Consider the following 23,723-nt stretch of genomic DNA (forward strand, 5'->3'; position numbering starts at 1 on the left):
TGAAACCCTCCTTCGAGGAAGATTTGGGGAGGTCTTCTAGTGCTAAGTCCTCTCCCTCTAAAAGAGACAAAACCTCCAAAGCAAAACAATGATTTCCAGCTCCGTCATTCTTATCGGAGCCTCCGGATAAAGTTACCAAGTCTACTGTGGCATCCTCGGCTCCACTGTCTTTGGTGCTGAAGGAAGTTTGTGAATCGACAGAACTTACATGGGTTCCCAGCCTCTCAGAGCCGGTGACGGAGATACTAGCTCAAAGCCAGTCTCCAGTTTTTAGATCGGTTTCTCCTCCTCGCAGGTCTCCTTCAGAGAGGAGGTCTAGATCTCCTACCTTGTCCTCTAGGTCCTCCAGGACTCTCTCTGATGTGGATGTGGATAGAGTGGTGCAGAGACTGCTCCAATCACCTGTGCTGGCTAAATTGCTTTTGGCTCCAGCCCAGTCGGCTGCGGAGCCAGTCACCCATCTATCGTCAATAGTTCCTCAGAGCGAATCTCAGCCTTCGGAGCCAGAGTGGTCAGCGCCGTCTGATGCTTCTAGGTCGGCTCCGGTAGCTCATCCTGGCTTATCGGCTCCAATCTCAGCTCCGACCCTATCGGCTCCGTCCACGGGGTCCAGGACTCATGGTTCCTCAGTCGGACCTCTCGGTGCTTCGGCTCGGGTGAGCCTGACCATTGCTTCAGCTTCGGACCTTGTTCCTTCTGCTCAGAGGTCTTCCACAGTTGGTCGATCTTCGGAGCCGGGAGGACCAGCTTTCAAGGTCATGCAGAGCACGCTGGCCAGGTCCTAAGAGGCATCAAACAGCATTGACACTCTACCCCCTCCAGCTCCGGTATCATTCTCTGATCGCCCCCTATCTTTGGACAGCGGAGACCCAAGGCTTCAGGATACCTCCATGAGTGATCCCCAAATTTCTGAGGGGCCCCCAGAGTTTTTGCCTGAGGAGCCACCCAGAAAAAGAATGTGCAAGAGGAAGCACATCGTCTCTCTTGTCAGACACTGACCTCGAGGAATCAGAGGGGTCCCCCAAGTCGTCCTCTGAGGATATCTCTTTCTCTGATATCCTAGAGATCTTGAAGCAGAGAGGTGACTGGCCCTCTAAACCCCCCTCCGAGGAGGAGTCGATGTTCCTGAAGGCCTTTGAGGCTCAACCCTCTGCCTCCTGGGTTTCTCTGCCCTTTGACGAACTCCTGGATCTGGTTTGTCATAGGGTGTGAGGAAACCCCTGACACTGTGGAACCAGTCCCCAGGAGACCTAATAAATTTCTGTCCACCCCGCTGACAAAGAGTTTCTCACGAAGGGTGTTGCAGTAGATGCCATGGTGGTGGCAGCGGCCACCAAAAAAGAACTGTCTGAGACTTCATCTACCGTCCATCCCCCTAACAAGGAGTCTAGGACCATGGATCAGTATGGGGAGCATATGTTTTCTTCAGTGACCTTTACTCTGCGGTCGCTAAATTACTTGTCACATTTTACACTGCTCCAAAGAAATCTCCTGAAAGAGCTTGGAGATTCTCTGCAGGGTAATGTTTCTGACGCAGTGGCTCAGAAAGTCAATGCTCAGATGTCTACCCGAAATTCTATTGCTAACTCCTCCATGAGGCTGATCTCTTACACAGCCAAAGGAGCGATTAGGGCAGAGAGTTCCGGCGTTTCTCTCAGGAGGCACTCCTGGATGCACCTCTGTAATTTCGCAGAGGCCTTCAAGTCTAGATTTACCAATTCCCAATTTACCCTCGTTGTTGGGAACCAAGGTGAAGGACACTCTCACTAGGTGCGAGCAAGAGGGAAAAAATCTGTCTGCCGTGGGAGTCCGTTTTTCCATGCCTTCTAGACCTTATCCCAAGGTCCAGAAGAATGGAAAAATGTGGTTCAAGAAATCACAGAGGTTTTTTCATGATGCACAAAGTGATTCCCCCTCCAGAGGCAGGGGAGGGAGTGGTAGCTCAGGTAGTCGCCGCCCTAGAGGCAGGAGGAGGCCAGCATAACCAGGGAGACCACGACTCCTTTTGTGGTTCTCCCTACCAGTGCTCCTGATGGGAGGCCCAACTACGCGTCTCCGGAGCCAGTCGAGGGTCACATTTCACAATACCCAGAAGCCTGGTAGGACATCACCCAGGACCAGTGGGTATTAAAAATAGTTTCCGGAGGATATCACATTCCCTTGTCTTCTCCCCCCCCCCCCACACCAATCAAAAGAATCCCAGATGTTCCACCCAATCAAAGGGATTCCGCAGCTTCAGAGGTTATAAAGCTGCTAGAAAAAGGAGCCATCCAGCATGTCCCCTCAGACCAGATCGGATTAGGGTCTTACTCCAGATTCTTTTTAGTGCCGAAAAGAACAGGGGACCCGAGACCCATTTTGGAGCTCAGCCGCTTGAACCTCCACGTGAGGAGGTCCAAGTTCCGAATGGTCACATTGCAATCTACTCTCCCATTGTTGGGAAAAGAAGTGTGGATGTGCTCCATCGACCTCAAGGATGCTTACTACCACATAAAGATGGAGAGGGCATCCAGAAGTCATCTATGTTTCCGGCTGGGAGAAAGTCATTTTCAATTTTTCGTGCCCTGCCATTTGGTCTCACCACAGCCCCTGGGGTGTTCACCAAATGTATGGCAGTGGGGACGGCTCCCTTGAGATGTCAGGGATTCCAGGTGTTTCCATACCTGGACGACTGGCTCCTTTCTGCCACCACCAGGCATCTGCTACTACAGACCAGAGAAGCCACTATCAAGCTGTGTCAACAATTTGGTATCACTCTAAACTGGGAATAGTCTGCCTTGTTGCCCTCGCAGCGTGCCACCTTTATAGGCGCCGAGTTAGACACCGTGCTCATGAGGACGTTTTTACCACAAGAAAGGATTCAGGGTTTGCAACAACAGGTATACGCGTTAGTCCCTCTAAAAAAAAGTGAAGGCAAAAACGGTTCTCAAATTGTTAGGGACAGTAGCTGCAACAATTATGCTGGTTCCTCTGGCGAGGCTACACATGAGGCTCCTTCAGTGGCTGCTCTTCGCTCAGTGGTCTCTACAACATCTTCCACTTTCTCATCATATAATGATCACAGAGAAGTGCAAGCAAGATCTACGCCGGTGGCTTCACACCAGTAAACTCAATGCGGGAAAACCCTTCGTCCCATCCCCTTCTATTGCCACAGTGACCACGGATGCCTCCCAGATGTGGTGGGGGGGCATTATATCGGCAGGACAGTCCAAGGCACTTGGCAGGAGCACGAGATACATCTACATATCAATATCTTGGAGATGAGAGCAGTGCTACTAGCGTTGCAAGCATTTTGGAGCTTTCTTCCTCTCGGGACAATTGCGATCCACTCAGACAATATGTCGGTGGTATGGTATCTAAGCAAACATGGGGGAACCAAGTCGTACCTCCTTTGCAGAGAGGCCATTTGAGTGTGGCAGTGGGCAGCGTCTTCCCAACGTTTTCTTGTAGCAACACGTATTCCGGGGAAGTCCAACGTGATCACCAACAGGTTGAGCAGAGCTATTCTGATGCCTCACAAGTGGTCCCTGAACAGACAAGTTGCGGAGCAGATTTTCCGCAGATGGGGTCAGCCTTGCTGCAACCTATTTACCAGTCCCCTCAATACCAAGTGCAGCAGCTACTTCACCCTTATCCCCCCTCAGGGGGAGTCACCCAGGGATGCTCTAGTTCACGATTGGCCCTCCGGTCTACTTTATGCCTTCCCGCCTGTTCCTCTGCTGACAAAGGTTATTCAGAAAGCGCAATCCTTGGGAAGCAGATGGATTCTGATTGCTCCACACTGGCCTCGTCAAATTTGGTTCCCCTTTCTCCATCCCTAGCTCATGGACGCCCCCTGGATTCTGGACCCACAGCCAGATCTACTAACTCATATGTCAGGGCAGTTCCATCCCTCTCTTCAGACTCTCCGGTTGACAGCCTGGCTTCTCCACTTACATCACTAGTCAGACGTCATCATTTTTCTTCGGAAGTGGTTCATATTCTGTCTTCTTCCCATAAGCCTTCGACCAAAAAGATTTATTCCAGTAAATGGAAAAGATTCTCCATCTGGGCTCATGCAAGACAAAAATTGATCCTTATACAGCTCCATTTTTCTCAGTTCTGGAATTTCTCTCCATGCTTTTCTGTCAGGAGTCAGCAGCCGTGACCATTAAAGTCCAGTTGGCGGCTATTTCCACTTTTTTACGTTACTAATGATCCCCGTCTAATGGCGCATAGATTTGGCACTATGCTGCTTCGCCCTCCAGTCTTTGACCTGGTCATGCCTTGGGACCTAAATTTTGTGCTACAATGTCTCACTTCTTCCCCCTTTCAGCCTGCAACTACTTGTGAATTGAAATATTTGACATGGAAGACTATCTTTTTGGTAGCCATCACTTCTGCTAGACGTGTCTTGGAGCTCCAAACTTTGTCAATCAGACTGCCTTACTTAATATTTCACAAGGACAGGGTTTCCCTCAGACCAAACCCTTCCTTTATGCCAAAAGTGGCTTCGGTTAGTAATCTCAACCAATCCATTGAACTGCCCATATTTTTTTCAGAGTTTTCTAATAGGGCAGAATTAAAATTTCACCAGCTGGACGTTCACAGGCAGTTGTGTTTTTATTTGCATAGAACGAAGGATCTTAGAAAATCGGATCAGCTGTTTGTCTCATTTTCAGAAGATAGGATTGGATCTCCTTTTTCCAAAGTGACCTTGTCTAGATGGATCTCTAGTTGTATTTCCTTCATTTATGCCTCAGGTGGTAAGGATTTACCATTTAGAGTGAAGGCTCATTCTACCTGATCGATGTCTACCTCTACAGCATTTCAGGCCAGGATGATATTTGTGCTGCGGCTACATGGGCATCTCCTCACACCTTTATTACTCTCTGCAAATTGGATTTGGTATCCAGAGGCAGATCTTCCTTTGGTTCCACAGTGCTCAGGAGTATTTTCCACTGAGCCTCCCAGGGTTCAGGTGCTGAGGACGCTGTCCCACGGGTAGGAATGTAGGCGAGATTGGACTACATAACATCAAGAAGTTATGTACTCACCATAATGTTCGATGTATGTAGTCCATCTCGCCTCACATTCTCACTTACCCTCCCGCCTTCCCCCATCCTGGAGGACCAAGAGGTTAGTTCTGGTTTCAGTACTCCTTTTATTATTGGAATGTTTTTTTTTTTCCTTCTCTGTGTGTTATGTGTATAGGTTCATAGGTTCATACAAGGCTATCTGCCCAAGGGCATTTATAAGCCTAGCCCATAGTTATGTGGCTTTCGCCACCCCTTTAGTTTGAATAAAACTATGCCTATTATTTTGCTGTGCCTCTGTCAAGCAGTGACACTGAAGTAATCCCTGGGCTATATCTGCGATCTCCCATCCATTGGTCAAGATTCCTCTTGAACAAGGCCAGCGAGGTGCTCTGCCTCACATGTACCGGGATTTTGTTCCACAGCATAGGGAGTCTCTGGGTGATGAATTTGTCCCTCCAGCACGTTCTATTAATAACCGTGTCAAGGTATAAGTCTCCCGCCCTTGTGGTTCTGAGGGATCTAGATTTTTTGAGGTGAAGCATATTCATCAAATCTGGGTTTGACATGGCCTTATATGTCAGGCACAGGTCACCTCTGAGCAAGCGGTATGAGACTGAATAGAGCTGGAGTTCTTTCAGTCGGGTAGCATAAGACATATTTTTGAGACCCTTTATCCTTTTGGTGAGGAACTTTTGGGGCTTTTTCAGCTGCTGCAGGTGCCGGGTCAGATACATTCCGATTGGGGCATTGTACTCAATCATAGGTCTAATGAGTGATGAGTACAGGGGGACGATGACCTCCCTTGATCTAGATGTGAATCCCTTCATGATCAGGTGGGCAATGTAGAAGGTTTTCCTAACTACTTTAGCAACATGAGTGTCAAACGAAAGGCTACTGTCAACCTGGGTCCCAAGATCCCTGATGACTTCTTCTGTGCTCAGTGGATTGCCACCTATATGGTAGCTAGGGGTAACCTTGTTTTTCCCGAAGGGTATGACTATGCATTTCTTGGCGTTTAACTTTAGGCCATGGCTCTGGCACCAGTTATCCGTTTCTGTGAGGCCCTTCTGAAGGATATCCGTGTCAGATGTGTTTTCGACTATGGCGCCCAGTTTGCAGTCATCTGCAAACTTTGTCAGACATAACCCTCCTGTGTTTGCTTGTACTTCAGAAAAGTAGATGCCGAACAAGAGTGGACCCAGGACTGAGCCCTGTGGGACACCACTTGTGACAGGCTTTGAGTCTGACATGGCTCCAGCAACTCTGACCCTGTGGGTTCTGTCACTTAGCCAGTTTGCAACCCATCTTGTGATGTATGGGTTTACATTCAAGCTGATGGGTTTTTTGATGATACCTGAGTGGGGTATTGTGTCGAAGGCCTTTGCCAGGTCAAGGTAGGCTGTATGGATTGCCTTTCCCTCATCAATGGCCTTGGTGACAGTCTCGAAAAAGTCAACCAAGTTTAAAAGGCATGATCTGCCTTTGACAAAGCCAAACTGGGTTGGATCCAAAGTCTGCAAGTTCCCTATTTCTTTATTTATGAGTTCCATTATGATCCTCTCCATGGCTGTGCAGATAAGGCTTGTCAAGCTAATGGGACGGTAATTACCAGGGTCGGTGGAGGCACCGCCCTTGTGAAGTGGGACCACAGTCACCGTGCGCCACTCCTTGGGTATGTATCCTGAGGTGAGGCTAAGATTAAACAGCTGTCCTAACTGCGGGTTTAATTCCTCATTGAGTTCGTGGAGCACACAGCCGGGGACACCATCCGGTCCCATGGATGCTGTGTTTTTTGCCTTGGAGAGGGCAGTTCTCACCTGGGCGTTGGAGATGTTTGGGGGGCTACAATCCTCTGGTATAGATATCTCTCCTTTGGGGAGGGGAGAAGTTTGCACTGAACCTGTCAGCCAGTATGTTGGCAATGTGTGTAGGTTCAGTAATCTTCACATAATTTTAGACTAATTCTGAGCATATCTGGGAGTTTCCTCCTAGGTTTCTAACATAGCTAAAGAAGGCCTTATGATTGTCTTTTGAGTCCTTGGCGATTTTTCTCTCAAAATTTGCCTTGGATGATTTTATGAGAGCTCTTAGTTTTTTACTTATAATGATCAAAGGTGTCTTACCTTTCAAGGATTTTGCTCTATCTTGTAGTAGCTTCCTCCTTTTGTTGTATGGATGGTGAGTGACTGAGTGAAGATCTGGGGAAAGGGAGCAGTGCAGCATGGGATACCTCTTAGCCCAGCCAATTGAAAGACTTCGAGCTAGAGTATGGCCGAGTCGGAGCCGAGGTTCAGCTCCGAACCCACGGGTAAGAATGTGAGGCGAGATGGACCACATACATCGAACGTTATGGTGAGTACATAAATTCTTGTTTTGTACAGCTCATATATGCACACTGCTACATTTGTCTACCACTTGTACACAACTTCCTGTGGAAGTGTTAAACTCAGAAAACTGAAAAAAGTCACAGTAGGTCTGGCCCCTCGTACCTTTAATGAAAGGAGTCGAACCTAGGGATTACTTATTAGTGTCTTTAGAGATTGACAGATTGAGATCTTTGACTAGGCTACTAATGATCTACACATCAGTAATTGAGTAATCACTTCTGAACTGAAGTCATCTGCACTAGTAGCATAGAAGGGATAGAACCGTGACCCATACCCCAGGTGACCAGAGATTGACTAACTTTTGGGACACTTCTTGATGTGGATGGGTGTGCCTGTCCAGAGAGTGAGGAAATTCTCATTCGAGTCATATAAATGCTGGGGCTTAGAGAGATGTCAGGCTGGGTAAAGAGGGACAGCTGTAGAGGCAAGGCCACTGTGTGGTCCTGAGGTAGAGACATCCTTAAGCCACTACTCATTGCTTACCCAGCCTAGCGTTTGTATCAGCATTTATGGAGGATAGTTATGCCTTTAAGCCTTGTCTAACAGTGATGTCAACACATTAGGGGGAGGGCTAAGAATGTGCCACGGCATACCAGTCAGGGTATGTGATAGTTCCTAGTGCTGCTCCACTATTTACTTCCTTCTTGGGCTGCAAATGACAGCCCAAGCAGATTGGTAATACTGGTATTAACCTAATATGTCCCATTCCTCATCCCTTCCAACATGCAGACTTGGTGAGAATTAGAGCAGTGGGAGAGAGCTAAGTATCTGAAAGACAAACTGAAGGGTGCAAAGAAAAAGAAAAAAGTCTCAAATTCTGGTTATATATGAAACTTCTCGCTAAATCCATCAGTACCAGAGCTGGCACAAGACCAGAGTCATCCTTCCTCAACCTTCACTCTTGAGGTCAATTTTGACATCCGTCAAGATTATTTAACATCCCATGTTATGACTGTAGTGATCTTATTGTAGTTCTTAGTAGTGCATGAAGCTTTGCATGCTCCAGAGTACTACAAAAGTTAGAGGAACAATGTATATTAGATGTAAATGTTGGACAGCTGTCATACAGAGATACACAGTCAAACAAGAATGGTGGGAAGGAGGTAGACAGTTCATTCAGACTTAAAAAAAAACAGTCTGAATGAAATGTTTCATAGCTTTCTGCAGCTAAGCACTGTTATTACATTTTGAGTAACAACTGTTCTGGCTGAAAACAGGCTGTACATGTCTTGATAACTGTTGACGTTCTGGAGACCACTGCTTTGATTCTGAAAATAGAAGAACTGAAAGTATGAATGGGTAGGTCAGTGGCTGCAGTAGCTCAGTGTTTTCCTCCTATTCTAAGATATAGTAGTCCTGGAGTTAGTGTACTAAGTAGCGGGAGGTGTGCTGAGGTGAGAGTCCCACTGCAAAAAAAAAAAATGCTTCTTTAAAGGTTTCACTGTGAGTTTTGGAATTCAGTTTTTTTTTTGTAACACATTTTAGTTTTAAGTGTTGAGAAACAGGATTAGGTCACAACATTTCTTACAAGGAACTCACATGTTACTGGTGGTAATTTTTTTTCTCAGGATAATGTGCCAGAGTTTCATTGTTTCAGTAGTATTTTAAACAGCATGTTAAATCTCTTGACAGGTAGAGATGAAGCTGTTGGAGATAAAAGAATCTGAAAGTGAAGTTAGCAGGCGGCTGTCTTGGCGTATGCATCATCATCCTAATGTGATGGTGAATGGTACTGCAGATCGTAACAGCCTTAGCAACAGTGATGGAGACTCTACTAACCTTAGTGAGAATGTGGAGAATGAATTTCCAGTGGACAGTATGCACGTTAACTTTGAAGATACAGTAGTAAGTAAATAATTTAATCTGATATATGTACAGTGTCATCTACTCAAGTAAGCATTTATCTCTGTGTTATCATTGCTTAATGCTTTTTTTAAAGCACGTTCCTTGTATGAATTTATGATTAACTTTAAAAGGCAGAATGAAATAAGAAAAAAATATGCATCATGAAAGACAAAACTGAAGGGTGCAAAGAAAAAGAAAAAGTCTCACATTCTGGGTATATATGAAACTTACCGTTACACTCAGGGCACTTAGAAGATTAACAAGTGCAGGATCCCTACTTTTTATTAGCAATGTATGTTTTTATGTATAGTAAAATAAAACTATTTTTTAATGTTCTGTTTATTCCTCTATTGCTTGCTGTCAGCCTCCTCCCAACCAATGGGCCTGTTCACTCCACCAAGGGAGAGAGCCAGCCATTAGAAGTTGTCATGTAAGCTGCCATCAGGTTATATTTGGTAAGCCCTTCTAGTCCATTCATGGTTAACATGTGTACTTGCTATAACGAAGGCCCTGTTTTGCCTTCCTTTCCTTCCATTGGCTGGTTATGCATGCTTCTGTACATGCCTTTCCTAGGAGGATTACTGCTAAAGCAGCTAGGCAGAAGCTGTACACTTCCTCAGTATGTTGGCTGTATGCTGATCTGCCATCCTTAACAAAATCTGGCAGTGAAGCAGCCTTGGACTGCTGCTCTCCTCTCAGAATAGGTGAGCCAACATAAGCAAGCCTCTTCACCCACATTTCCTCCATTTAGCAGTGGCCAAGACACTAATCGAACTTGGGTCATAGTCAGTGCTTCATCACTTCTTTGCATCACAACACCAGGCTGCTTATACTTAAACATAAGTATGTAAGACAAAGTGTACCAATGTGGTGCATAACTATTAGACCTGAGAGTCATCAGTTCATTTTTTTAAGATGCTGGTAGTCATTTCTGAAGTAGCTTGCCTGTTTGTGGCTGCCATAAAGGACTTTGTTCCATCCTAGTGATTATGTAGACATGTGGATTTTGCTGGGTAAAAGTATGTGCAGAAGAGTTACCAGGGTGGTGATTGAGCTAGTGGGGCTGAAAAATGAGGAGAGACTTGGCTTGGAATATGTCCACAGTAAAATTGAAAAGAAAGGTAAGGTCTGATATAGACATACTGCATTGCCATAATACACATGGATTTGTAGAGATGAAGGGGGACAGCTGGGTGCCATGATTTTAGTTAAAAGTAGAAAACAATGCAGACGTACCACCCTAGACACAATAAAATCTGCAATGTAATAAAATCCTTAAAAGACAAAACAAACGAAAACAGAGTAGGATTTGTTTGTTTTGTCTTTTAAAGGTTTTATTAAATCGCAGATTTTATTGTGTCTATGGTGGTACGTCTGCATTGTTTCCTACTTTGGTTCTTTTTTGGCAAGGCTACCTTCAACAGTGTGTACTTATTTTTTGTTTCATTTAGTTTGTTAAAAGAGAGGTGATTCAGGGCTGGCTTAAGGAAGTGTTTTTAATGTGTGTGTAGTTTGGTTCTGAAACGTTCTCCAAAGCATTTGTGGAGTACAGTTCAGTGGAAGAATTCAGAGATGCTTAGGATAGATGGAGATTCGGATAATGAAGGTGATGGTGATTGCCTAGGGCTTAATGCAGCATTTTATCAAACTCTTTAGATTATATATCTTTTTTATCAGCATCTTTGTTTGTTTTAAAGAGTGCATTTAAATATTCTGAGGACTGTAGTTATGATTTTTCAAAGTAACAAAACTGTAACTGTGAATATGAAGTTGAATATACCAAGTCCAAAGTTATGATACTTCAGTGTACCCACCTATTCCAAGATACAGTGATCTTGGAGTTTGTATTTATAAGTTGATGGAATGTGTGTTGCTATAGTTAATATTTATTTTTTTGAAGTGTTGGGTATCATAATGTTGCATTGTATACTTCCGACAGGGATCTATTTTTATGTATGAAGTCTTTGATTACTGATTGTGTAGACTTGTGGCTTTAACTAAGGTAGTTTAGCTTTGCTGCATAAAAAATAAAATAAAAAAGTGGCCATGCAGCCTTGTAGTTTTTTTTTTTTTTTTTTACAGACTCACTATCACTGCTGCTCTTGTTTGTTTGAAGTCTTGTTAACACGCTAAAAACAAAGTAAAAACAAACAACATTGGCTCGGTAAACTCTTAGGAATAAAAAAAGAGTTAATCACTTTCATCCCTTATGTAGCGGGACTTCATCAGAACCAATTGGTGTTTATCCATTCGTTTCGTAAGTTATTCCTATGAGTTTGGCATGTTGAGTTTGTTTTATCTTATCTGTTTTGTTTTGAAGACCTAACCAGGAGGAGGGTCGGGATTCACTGTTTTCAGCTTTTTTCCCCATATTATGGCATGTGTTACAATGGTCTTGTAACAGCAACACGTCCTGAACTCAAGAACTGTTATGTAAAAGATGCAGTGTTTTGCATTTTTGCTGAAAAGCGGTCATACATTCATGTCATATGGCTTTAGTGAATCCACCCTCGTCTTTTTTTTTTTTCCAAGAGTGTCTTAGACATGCTAAGTTTTCATCCTCCAGTCCAGGATATTGGAGAGTCACGCTTTCATCTTCCAGTCTTTAACAGCAGTTCCTGTGGCAGGCTTGAGTCAGTGTGAGCCAGCTTCTGCCCTTATACTTTTACGTGTATATAAACTAATGATTTAATTGAAACAGATGATCTGGTTTTATTAACACTAACAGAAATGTCTAGGAAAACCATATTTAAGTAGCCACAGTTTTAATAAATAAATCCTACCCAGAGGAATTCCTAACCTTTGCTAAGCACTTACTTGTGGCAGTGTGTCCCATGAGTGGGTTCCTACATCTGAATGTGCAAGAATTAAATCAGCAGTTTCCAGCAAAACTCCAATACTGATATTTTTATTGAAAGCATAAAATATTTTTTTTAATCTTTTATTTATTACACTCCACATTATCTATACATACGCACACACACGCGCGCAATTTCGTTTTTTAAGTAATCCTAAGATTAAACATGTAAAGAAAAAGGTTAAGTGTCTGTGCACTAGTGTTATACTTATTATTCGGCAACCGCACAATTGCAAATTCTCATTCAAAAGTGCAGGCAGTTCTTTCGCCAGGCCAGTTGTTACTGACAGACAGATGTCCTTCCATATCATTGTTGCAGTACTCTTTACATAAAAGATCTCCTGCCAAGGATAGCCCGTCTGGTCAGTATACTAAAGCCTTTCGGTTTTATAGGTGCCCATACATCACACATATGCTTCCCATGTAAGGCGTAGGGCATAAAGGTGTGATGTAGGGATACAAACACTCTGTGTACCATTATCTAACATCAGTCTGACTGCCCTTCTACTCTGCTTGTTACCGAGCTGCTTTCAGATAAGTGCCCTGTTGGGGTTTCTTCTCCCTTTTTTTTCAATTTTGTCTTGTATTTGTGTTCATTCCACCCAGGAAGGGAAGGTGTCTGTGTGGGAGGCAGATTCCACTTTAAGACCATCACAACCAGTGTCTTGCTTGAGTGCTTCCCATGACTATACATAAAGTTCAGTCTGTCAAGCTTTTGTCAGACCAAAATGACTAGGCCTGATCCAGTTGCAGCCAAGCCTTCCCTGGATGTCTCTGTAGAAGCTAGTGAAAGCCCTGAAGATCGTCTGGTACTTGCTTTGGATTCCTCTGCCGCAACCTTGTCAGAGGCTGGCATGGATCTGACCTCTCATACAAACTTGGAGGCTTTTCCGGTGTCTGCTCTGGATGTTGAGGGGAACCTCAGTTGATTTATTTCTGAGGGACCGAGGGGTATTCATTAGATTTTAGTGAGATCCCTACTACCATTATTGAGTCTCGCAAAGGGTCTGAACCTCCTAGGGTACTTAGGGCAGATATGCTGATCAGGAAAAAGCAGAAAACTAAAAATATTTCCCTTTTTGCTAAAGATTTCCAGCATGAATGGCAGGGTTTTACTCGGTTTGTTTAGTGCTTTAATGGTCTTGAATCCCCATCTGGCCTCTCAGTTTGAAATCAAGCAATTTCTTAAAGGCATTCTTCATATCCGGCCTCACAGAAAGCCTGTTCTGCTTTTTGGGGCTTCAGTTTTGTAGTTGAAAAATTGAATCAGACTCCTTTTGAGCCTGTTTTTTCTGTTTCCTTGCATCATTGTACTTGGAAGACTGTTCTTGTTTTGGCTCTTACTTCAATTCCTCCTTTTTAGTTTTTCACAGAGACAGGGTTTCTCTTCAAACTAATCCATCCTTTATGCCCAAGATTGTCAGTGAGTTGTCCCTTTATCAGTTTGTTCATCTTTCTAACATTTTTTTTCTTTGTTGCATTCTGCCAGTGAGAAGGCTCTTCACACCTTGGATCTACATAGAAAGGTCAGGTATTATTTAGATTAAACAAAGACTATTTGTAAATCTAAACAGCTTGTTTGTTTTGTTTCATCCCAGGACTTTTGGTTTAGCTGTTTCTAAGCAAACTATTTCATTCTGGATTTTTAAGGCTGTTTTCTTTTGTTGTTGTATTCATTGTAAATTTCTTTCTTCGTCAGTAAAGGCACATTCTACTAGGGCGGTTGCCTCCTCTGGTGCCTTTTTTCAACAGTTTGGACATTAATTCCATCTTTGAGGCTGCTAGCTGGTCCTCCAGTCATACTTTCACTAAACATTACAAGTTGGATATTGCCAGGGCCGATTTTGCCAGGGCTATTCTCTATGGTTTTGTAGAGAGCTCTTCTGTGCCTTTCTCTTCCTAGGCTGCTTGGCTCTTGTACATTCCCTTATGTAAATAATACTACAGCAGTATCGTGGAAGGAACATAATACAGTTGTGCAAAATCTTATAACAGTAGATGCTCTTCTCTTTGCTGTTTGTAGCATTTGGTCCCTCCTGCCTTCCCCCTCTTTTCTAGTTCTTGCCCTGTGTTTTGTTGTCCTCCTGGCTGAGGGGCCCTTGTTTCCTTTTATCGTTGCCCTTTTTTTTCCCATTAGAATGTACATGTTTTCTTTTGCCCATGAGGGTGTTCTGCTCCCGCTGGGGTATTTCAGTTCTTAGTGGTGGCTTCCATATGTCACCTTTATGCACTGCACCTTATGCCTTACGAGGGGATCATAACTGTGATATGGGTCTATGTTTGCTCATCAAACAGAATGTTCCTCAAACAGCTATTCATTGACAACAAAGCATCGAACGTCCGTTTTTAAAGAACAGGCATATCATCGTAAATAAAATCATTGAACAGTACTAGTTGGCCAATATCGCAAACATCCGGTGATGCTGTGAAGTTAAACTAGAGAAAACACTGTTCATGAACATATCTTTTGAAGGGCAAACTGCATAACATAAGCTAAATAAAGCCTTTTATATGTGTATAAATAATCCCCCTGTAAAGTAATGTAAATGTGTACTCAAATGCTTCTTTAAAAACATATTTCTATATATCCCAATGCATTTACTATGAAAACGAAAAATAACTTAACAGGTGCAGAAGGCGAGGTCTGTGAACACAGCTACATTTTAATATAAGGGCTAGAACTGTAATAAAGGCTTGCACATCGTACTTGTCTCTATTTTCAGTAACTACTTGTACACATTGATACTTTTCAATAGCTTTCTGTTTCTTTAGAGAAGGGGGACAACCAGCCAACAACTGTAGATGCAACTCATCCACTCTTATTTTGCTCTCCTACCTAGTAAACAAACTTTACTATGCCATCTTTCAACACAGTTTTGAGTTTGAGGCAAGCATAAAGCATTTAAACAGGAAATATTCCAAAACTAACTGGAAACATAGGAGGAAATAGGGTGGAAATAGAACTACGTGCATTTACTTTACATGAATGACCTAGCAAATACACATCAGTAAAGTATGCGGGAACGTCTTTACCTTTAACTGGAAGTGACTTGCATAGTTCGTAAAATGCAGGAACAACCTCATGTTCCTTTAAAAATGACAGAGCTGTAAGTTTTTTATACTTAGTTGGAATTGTATAGATTTACCATAAAGAGCTGATAATCCCAACAGTAGCACTTTTCACCAAATGTTCTGAGCAAAGTGAAACAGCCTTTACGTTCTACATCATTAATTTTATGTGTAATATTTTTAATAGTAGCCATTTCAAAGTTGCACAGTACATACTTTGCAGTTGCATTCAACTCTCATTCTGAAATCAAATGGAAAATACACTCCCACATGTAATTGTAAGATTTTTTTTAGTCCTCAAACACTACACAAGAGATAAAAACTTTGTAGTACCTTCATTTGACACTAATCCATCTGTGCTATAAAGCTGTTGGCAAAAATCTGCCTTAGTTAAGTAAACTCCATCAATATACCATATTGGTGAAGTGCATAAGTCAGTTAAATTCTCTTTTGTAGAAAACACTAAGACATGCATATTGGTATGAATATCTAGCTTACATTTCTGAATAAACATACTACTTTTCAGCTGACAGGTACTAACAGACACTTTAATTGGAGGCGCGTAGAATTGCTGTGTAATAACATCTTAGTATGTCTAAAATGATTCACTTGCTGAAGCATACACCTACTAGGTAGAACTAATGCAGTATCTAACAACGTAATAGTAACAATTACGTCATGTACAAGTAGAGAAGGTGTATTAATACATGAAACCGGTTTTTCCTTTAAATTACTACAAACATGTATATTTCTCTACTTCAGTTAAATCATATGCATGATGGTGCATAACTGCTTTAACAGTTCCTCTTTGTCATAAGCTGTTTCCGTTACAGTTCTTCCTTTACATATTTTGGTAAACTTTTGACGGCGACATCAGTATTTTCTTTCTTTGGCTACCCTTTCAAGATTGTGCAAGTAACCATCTGTAGCTAACATATCCTTCTTCCTTTGGGACTTTACAGTGCTATACAACATTCCTAATACACCAGGAACACTCAGATGTTTCGGCCATAGCAGTAGTTTACAGACTGCCATACAAACAGTGCAAAGTTACAGTGACAGCACTTGTATGCAACATTTTTTTTACTGAACAATCATACCTAACAATATACATTATTTATTATAAGTTATAACAGTATATTGTACCGTCATCAACAAAATAAATTAAATCTACTGCTTCAAAGTACTATTTTTTGTTAAACTATTTAATTTTATACTTTATATCATGGCAAATGTATGTTAGTAGTATTCCTACGTTTAATGTGATGTATACACGTACAACATGCAGTTTTCTTTCTGTGGGCCAACTATGATTGTTTGATTTTATTTACAATGATACGCCTGTTCATTAAAATGGATGTTCGATGCTACATTGTCTATGAATAACTGTTTGAGGAGCGTATTTTTCGATGGGTAAACATAAGCCCATGTGATGTAAGGTGCCTATAAGGCCTAAAGGCTTTGGTATACTAGCTGGATGGTGGGCTGCCTTTGGCCGGATATCCCTCATGTAAAGAATACTGCAACAGTGAAGAGAAGGGCATCTACTGTTATGGTAAGATTTTATACAACTGTACTTTTTGAATGTAAGTGACATAAACATATTTGAAAACCTTAAGAGCATCATAAATGTGAAAATTAAAAAACTAAAAAGAAACACAGAAATTAATTCCGTGATTTTTGTGTTTTATATCTCAAGGCTGTTCTTATCAAGTAAAAAAGTCAAGCATTGAACTGGTAGTCTGATTTCATTTGATGTATTCCAGAAGCAATACTTTCATCCTTCAGTTCTGTTATTTCATTCTTCCTCTTTGTCGTCAGTCTTGCATCATTCTTTCCAGTCTGCACTGTTTAGTCAGTTGCAAGGTTGACCGAAGCTGTACATTTTTAATCACAATTCTCACTGAAAAAATGAAGAACCACAGATTACTGAGAATGTCAGGCTTTGTTTCAAATTACACTACAATGATTCTTATATGTGTACTAAAGCAAATAATACTTAATGCCAAGAATATTTTGTTGCAGTTTCTCTTATCCTGTTGTCCACCTCACTAATAATATTATTGTCCACCTCACTAATAATATTATATCAGCAGTTTTATTTTAGATTTCCACTTTTATTATTTTTTAACAACTATCATTATTAAAATTTATGAATGGGCTCCCTGTTGCAATGTCAGCAGTCATAACATCAAGTGCCAACCTGCTGGAAAAATACCAACAATGCTGGGAAAGACTGAATATTGAACATTGCTGAAGAACAAGAACACTTGTCCATCTACATACTTAATTGGTAAACTGCTGGAAACTTCAACAAGGTGTCTATTCCTCCCACAGGAAGGATATCCGAGAGAGAGAGTCTCCTTGATCCAGATTTTGTCTGGAATAATCAAACCTGAAAAAAGCCTATTCAGGTCAGCAAATAGGAAAATTTTAATCTCTTTACTCCTTGCCTCCTAACCTCTTACAGTAGGTTTCTGTATAATTGCAGTGAATGGCTATAAGTACACAGTGCAAATAAACTTTTGTGACAGGAGAGCCACCTGACTGTTCTCCCACATTAGGTCCAGGGAGAATGACATTGAATCATAAATATTGCAGCAGTCACATCTGTAAATGCAAAAGCATGTCAACTGTTTAGATAATACTACTCTACTCTTTCACGTATTTTCTGTATCTATGCTTACTGTAACTAACTTTTCATACTTTTGCCATGTAGTCGTCATCAGTAGCCCCATCTCAAATATATTGTCAGAGGTGTAACACCCCCCCCCCAAAAAAACTATGTTGATCATTTTCATTTAACTTCAGCATACATTTAGTAATCTCACTGCTGTGATAAATGTCAGTATAGCAATAACCCATGCCTGGGTGTGGGTAATGCTGGATTTACCCATGGTTGGTGTGGTTTGGTCACGAGGGCGAAGCCCGAGTGGCCAAACAAAGCCAACCGAGGGTAAATCCAGCATTACCCACACCCAGAAATGGGTTATTGCTATTATACAATGATATTATTTAAGAAAAAAAATAATTGCTTTTCTTAAATAATGCAGAAACAGAAAAGGGACCAAAGTCAACCTTGCATAATATACACAAACCGGTTTCGGCTATTAAAGCCTTTATCAATGTGACTTCTTCTTAATCCAAATACATTAGTTTGCAAAAGCACCTGTTACATCCTGGTTCTCTATTTATACCCTAACCTTAAAGTGGTATCAACCTATTAAGATTTGTATAAAGGGTACTAATACAGTGTTTAAATCAAAAGATGTTTAACATGAATATGTTTATAGTACATTGTTTAAACCACATACACCTGACATCCTGAAAATAACAATTATGAATTCAGCTTATTTATAAAATAAAGGCTGCTATAAACTGTAGCCCAAAATACTTATGTGTTTTATTAGTCAAAAATCAATATATATATATATATATATATATATATATATATATATATATATATTTGGTTGCCATAGGTGTATTTGGTGTATATGGATTATAGTATTGACGTTGGAGTAATTAGATATTTGACTGCCCAATAATCATGTGTTTGAACCTATAAAACCTATACCATTGGGGGCACCATGGCCTATCCATCATGTACTGGATATTCATTTAATCCTGGCTTGAAAAAAGCCCCAAGGGTGGTGATCCACTTGTTCTCCATGTTATTAAGTTTCGTGTGCCACCCCATCTTGAAATTCCTGTGAAGTTGGATTTTATCTATTATGATAAACCTAAATGATGCTCCTGTATGTTGTTGGCTATGTTTATATAGAGCATTGGTAATTCTTCTGTTTCTGATGGAACTCAAATGTTCACTAATCCTGATTCTGATGGGCCTGGAGGTCTGCCCAACATAGAACGCAGAGCAAGTGCATTGTGCCAAATATATCACCCAATCAGAGCTACAATTCCTGAAGCCCGAGTGGCCAAACAAAGCCAACCGAGGGTAAATCCAGCATTACCCACGCCCAGAAATGGGTTATTGCTATTATACAATGATATTATTTAAGAAAAAAAAAATTGCTTTTCTTAAATAATGCAGAAACAGAAAAGGGACCAGCACTCAACAGCAGCAGGATAAAATATTTTTTTCAAGGTTGCTAAAGTCAACCTTGCATAATATACACAAACCGGTTTCGGCTATTAAAGCCTTTATCAATGTGACTTCTTCTTAATCCAAATACATTAGTTTGCAAAAGCACCTGTTACATCCTGGTTCTCTATTTATACCCTAACCTTAAAGTGGTATCAACCTATTAAGATTTGTATAAAGGGTACTAATACAGTGTTTAAATCAAAAGATGTTTAACATGAATATGTTTATAGTACATTGTTTAAACCACATACACCTGACATCCTGAAAATAACAATTATGAATTCAGCTTATTTATAAAATAAAGGCTGCTATAAACTGTAGCCCAAAATACTTATGTGTTTTATTAGGCAAAAATCAAAAAAAAAAAAAAAAATATATATATATATATATTTGGTTGCCATAGGTGTATTTGGTGTATATGGATTATAGTATTGACGTTGGAGTAATTAGATATTTGACTGCCCAATAATCATGTGTTTGAACCTATAAAACCTATACCATTGGGGGCACCATGGCCTATCCATCATTTACTTGATATTCATTTAATCCTGGCTTGAAAAAAGCCCCAAGGGTGGTGATCCACTTGTTCTCCATGTTATTAAGTTTCGTGTGCCACCCCATCTTGAAATTCCTGTGAAGTTGGATTTTATCTATTATGATAAACCTAAATGATGCTCCTGTATGTTGTTGGCTATGTTTATATAGAGCATTGGTAATTCTTCTGTTTCTGATGGAACTCAAATGTTCACTAATCCTGATTCTGATGGGCCTGGAGGTCTGCCCAACATAGAACGCAGAGCAAGTGCATTGTGCCATATATATCACCCAATCAGAGCTACAATTCCCGAAAGTGTTTATGTTAAACATCCTTGGTGTATTCTTGCTGGTGAATTCTTTGGTTTTACAAATGTATTGGCATAAGCTGCAATGTCCACAAGGGTAACAACCAACTAAGGCATCACCAAAAAGTGTAGTTTGTTGTTTAGTAACTGGTGTGAACCTTTTATAGTGTGTTAACTGAGACTGAATGGTACGTCCCCTGCGATAAGAGAAAGCGCAGGTTTCAGGAAGAATGTCGTTAAGAAATTGATTTGACTGTAGTATGTCCCAATGTTTGTTGACAATTTGTCTAAACCAGGATGTGTTGTTGCCATACGTGGTAACTAGTCTGATAGGCTGCCTACCTTGCTTGGTAACTTCCTGTGATTTGTTATATTTAAGTAGATCTGATCTTCCCTTGGTTTGCATCTGTTTGACCATCTTGTTTAGATGGTTGGAATTATACCCTCTATCCACAAATCTGGTTGTTAATTCTTGTGTTTGTCTAGAATATTCTGCTGCCGTTGAACAAATCCTTTTCAGGCGCAGATATTGTGACTTGGGAATGTTGTTAATGATGTGGCAGGGGTGAGAGTTGGTGGCATGGAGAATGGTGTTATATTGTGGGAATTTTCTGTGTATTGTTGTTGCTAAGGTGTGATCTGGTAATCTTTTGATGGCCACATCCAAAAACACAATCTCATTATATCCAATATTGACCGTAAATTGTATGTCAAATGGATTGTTATTGAGATAATCCACAAATTTGGATAGTTCCTCCTTACTTCCCTGCCACACCAACCAGCAGTCGTCCAAATACCTACGCCATATATCCATGTAGTCCATATAAATGTTTCGCTGGACATCATATATGAAGGTCAGTTCATAATACCCCATAAATAAATCTGCATAAATTGGGGCAAAAGATGCCCCCATAGCTGTTCCTTTAATTTGCCAATAGGGGTTACCTTCAAAGTAAAAGATGTTTTTCTGCAATACATACTCAGTTAACTTGATCAGAAAATTATTAAATCTTGTTGAGTATAGATTTGATTGTTTTAGCCAGTATGTAACTGCCAAAATGCCAGCTTGATGTGGGATACTTGTATATAAAGATGTTACATCTAATGTGCATAACAACCAGTCCTCATCAAGTTGAGAATCTTCAATAATATTCAAAAATTGTGTTGCGTCCTGGATACGTGATCTAACCATTGGCAATAATGGTTTTAAATATTCAGTCAGAAAAGCAGATAAAGGTTCAGTAAGGGATCCACGACCTGACACTATGGGTCTACCTGGTGGATTCATTAAATCTTTATGTGTCTTAGGTATTAAGTAGAGGTACTGTGGCATTGGTTCTGACACCTTCAGTTGGTTGGCCACTTGGGGGGTAATAATATCCTCCTCCACAGCTAAATCTATAAATGAATCAATATCAGTTTTAAAGTTGGGGGTGGGATCCACTACCATCTTTAGATAAAACTGCGTTTGAGATAACTGTTTCAGTGCCTCTGCCTTATATTTTAAGTAGTCCATAACCACAATATAAGTACACAGTGCAAATAAACTTTTGTGACAGGAGAGCCACCTGACTGTTCTCCCACATTAGGTCCAGGGAGAATGACATTGAATCATAAATATTGCAGCAGTCACATCTGTAAATGCAAAAGCATGTCAACTGTTTAGCTAGTACTACTCTACTCTTTCACGTATTTTCTGTATCTATGCTTACTGTAACTAACTTTTCATACTTTTGCCATGTAGTCGTCATCAGTAGCCCCATCTCAAATATATTGTCAGAGGTGTAACACCCCCCCCCAAAAAAAACTATGTTGATCATTTTCATTTAACTTCAGCATACATTTAATAATCTCACTGCTGTGATAAATGTCAGTATAGCAATAACCCATGCCTGGGTGTGGGTAATGCTGGATTTACCCACGGTTGGTGTGGTTTGGTCATGAGGGCAAAGCCCGAGTGGCCAAACAAAGCCAACCGTGGGTAAATCCAGCATTACCCACACCCAGAAATGGGTTATTGCTATTATACAATAATATTATTTAAGAAAAAAATAATTGCTTTTCTTAAATAATGGCATTGTATAATGCCTCCTTGCTGCCCTTCCGCAGCTGTCTGGTATTCTGCGGCAGTTCTGATGTACTGCGCATGCGTATGCCTACGCAGTACATCAAAGCTGTGGGCAAAAGCAACGGAGAAAGCAAGATCTCCGTTGCTTTTTACAAACTGTTTTGCTATGTTAAATGGGTTTAACATAGCGAGACAGCTTTAAAAAAAGCAACGATCTCCGTTGCTTTTTTTAAAGCTGTCTCGCTATGTTAAACCCATTTAACATAACGAGACAGTTTTGAAAAAAGCAACGGAGAATGGAAGTTCTCCATTGCTTTTTACAAACTGTCTCTCTATGTTAAAGGAGTATATTGAAGGGGCAGTGTATTAGGGCGGCCAGGATGACTTCCAGAAAGGATGATATGATTGAAGAAATTAAATTTATTGATCAATTATTTAGTCAAAGGGGTTATCCACCCTCATTGGTCAAGGATGTTACTGAATATGTGACTATTGAATGGGGAAATAAATATCTACCTTTGTTTGGGAGAGAATTCACACCACATAATGTGACAAATAATAAAAAACAAATAGGAGACAAGTATCAAAAGGCTTACATACTACAGTATGGACAACATGTGTGAGAAATTAGGAATATTTTGGAGACAAACTGGAATATACTCACTAGTGATGAAGGGATTTTTGATAAAATAGGAGATAAACCTACCTTTGTCTTTAAAAACAGGGATGAATTTAAAGAGAATGATTGAGGACAAAACTAACATTTGCTGTAATGATGGGAATAAAGGCATGACAGGGACTAAGCAATGTGGACATTGTAACCAGTGCTCATTTATTTTACAGACTGAGAGCCTATATTTGGATAATAATATTAAAAGTAAAATATTTTTTAAAAAAAGGAAATTGTCAGACCCAACATATAGTATATTTGGGAAAATGCATGTCCTGTCCCAGTTTTTATGTCGGGAAGACCGATAGACGGCTACGTAATAGAATATATGATCATACATATTGTATTAAGAAGAAAGACAGGAATAATGCACTATATAGGCACTTGGAAGAGAGTGATGGTTGTAATTCATTTAAATTTGCCATTCTTGAAGTGGTTAAGAGTAACCCTAGGGGGTGTGATATTAAATCAATCCTAGGGGAAAAAGAGATTCAATGGCAGATTAGACTGAATGCAGCCAGCCCACCAGGCATTAATGAATATATTCCCACCAAACCTTTATTAAGATATTAATTATAGTATATGTATGAATCAAATGTTGTTGTTAGTTTTTATCATATACATATTTTATTATTTTAGCATATAGGAATATATTACGTTGTATATTTATGAGCATGTATTTCAGGTATTTATTTATATTTATATTTCGTATCATAGAGAATTTTATCATGGTTTGGATTTATTTTAGTATTAATTTAACGTATTTTACTCAACTACACACTCATCATCTTGTTTATATGACAAAAAGGAGAATGTCGTTCTGTGTTTTTAAATTTTATTGAATGTTTGATTGGTTAGGTAA

General features: G+C 40.6%; 1 protein-coding gene across 2 annotated transcripts in view; it reads left to right on the forward strand.

Annotated features, from left to right (window-relative positions):
- EPS15 (epidermal growth factor receptor pathway substrate 15) overlaps window positions 1–23,723 on the forward strand; it is a 2,462,763-nt gene that overhangs the window by 1,711,575 nt on the left and 727,465 nt on the right. For both annotated transcript variants that reach the window (XM_044086083.1, XM_044086082.1), the window contains exon 16: window positions 9,038–9,250. In XM_044086083.1, the coding sequence (XP_043942018.1) occupies window positions 9,038–9,250 (213 nt within the window). The remainder of the gene's footprint in view (window positions 1–9,037; window positions 9,251–23,723) is intronic.

This window comes from Protopterus annectens, chromosome 10.part0 (genome assembly GCF_019279795.1).
Source record: "Protopterus annectens isolate FY-2018-M chromosome 10.part0, PAN1.0, whole genome shotgun sequence".
Lineage (NCBI taxonomy): Eukaryota > Metazoa > Chordata > Ceratodontiformes > Protopteridae > Protopterus > Protopterus annectens.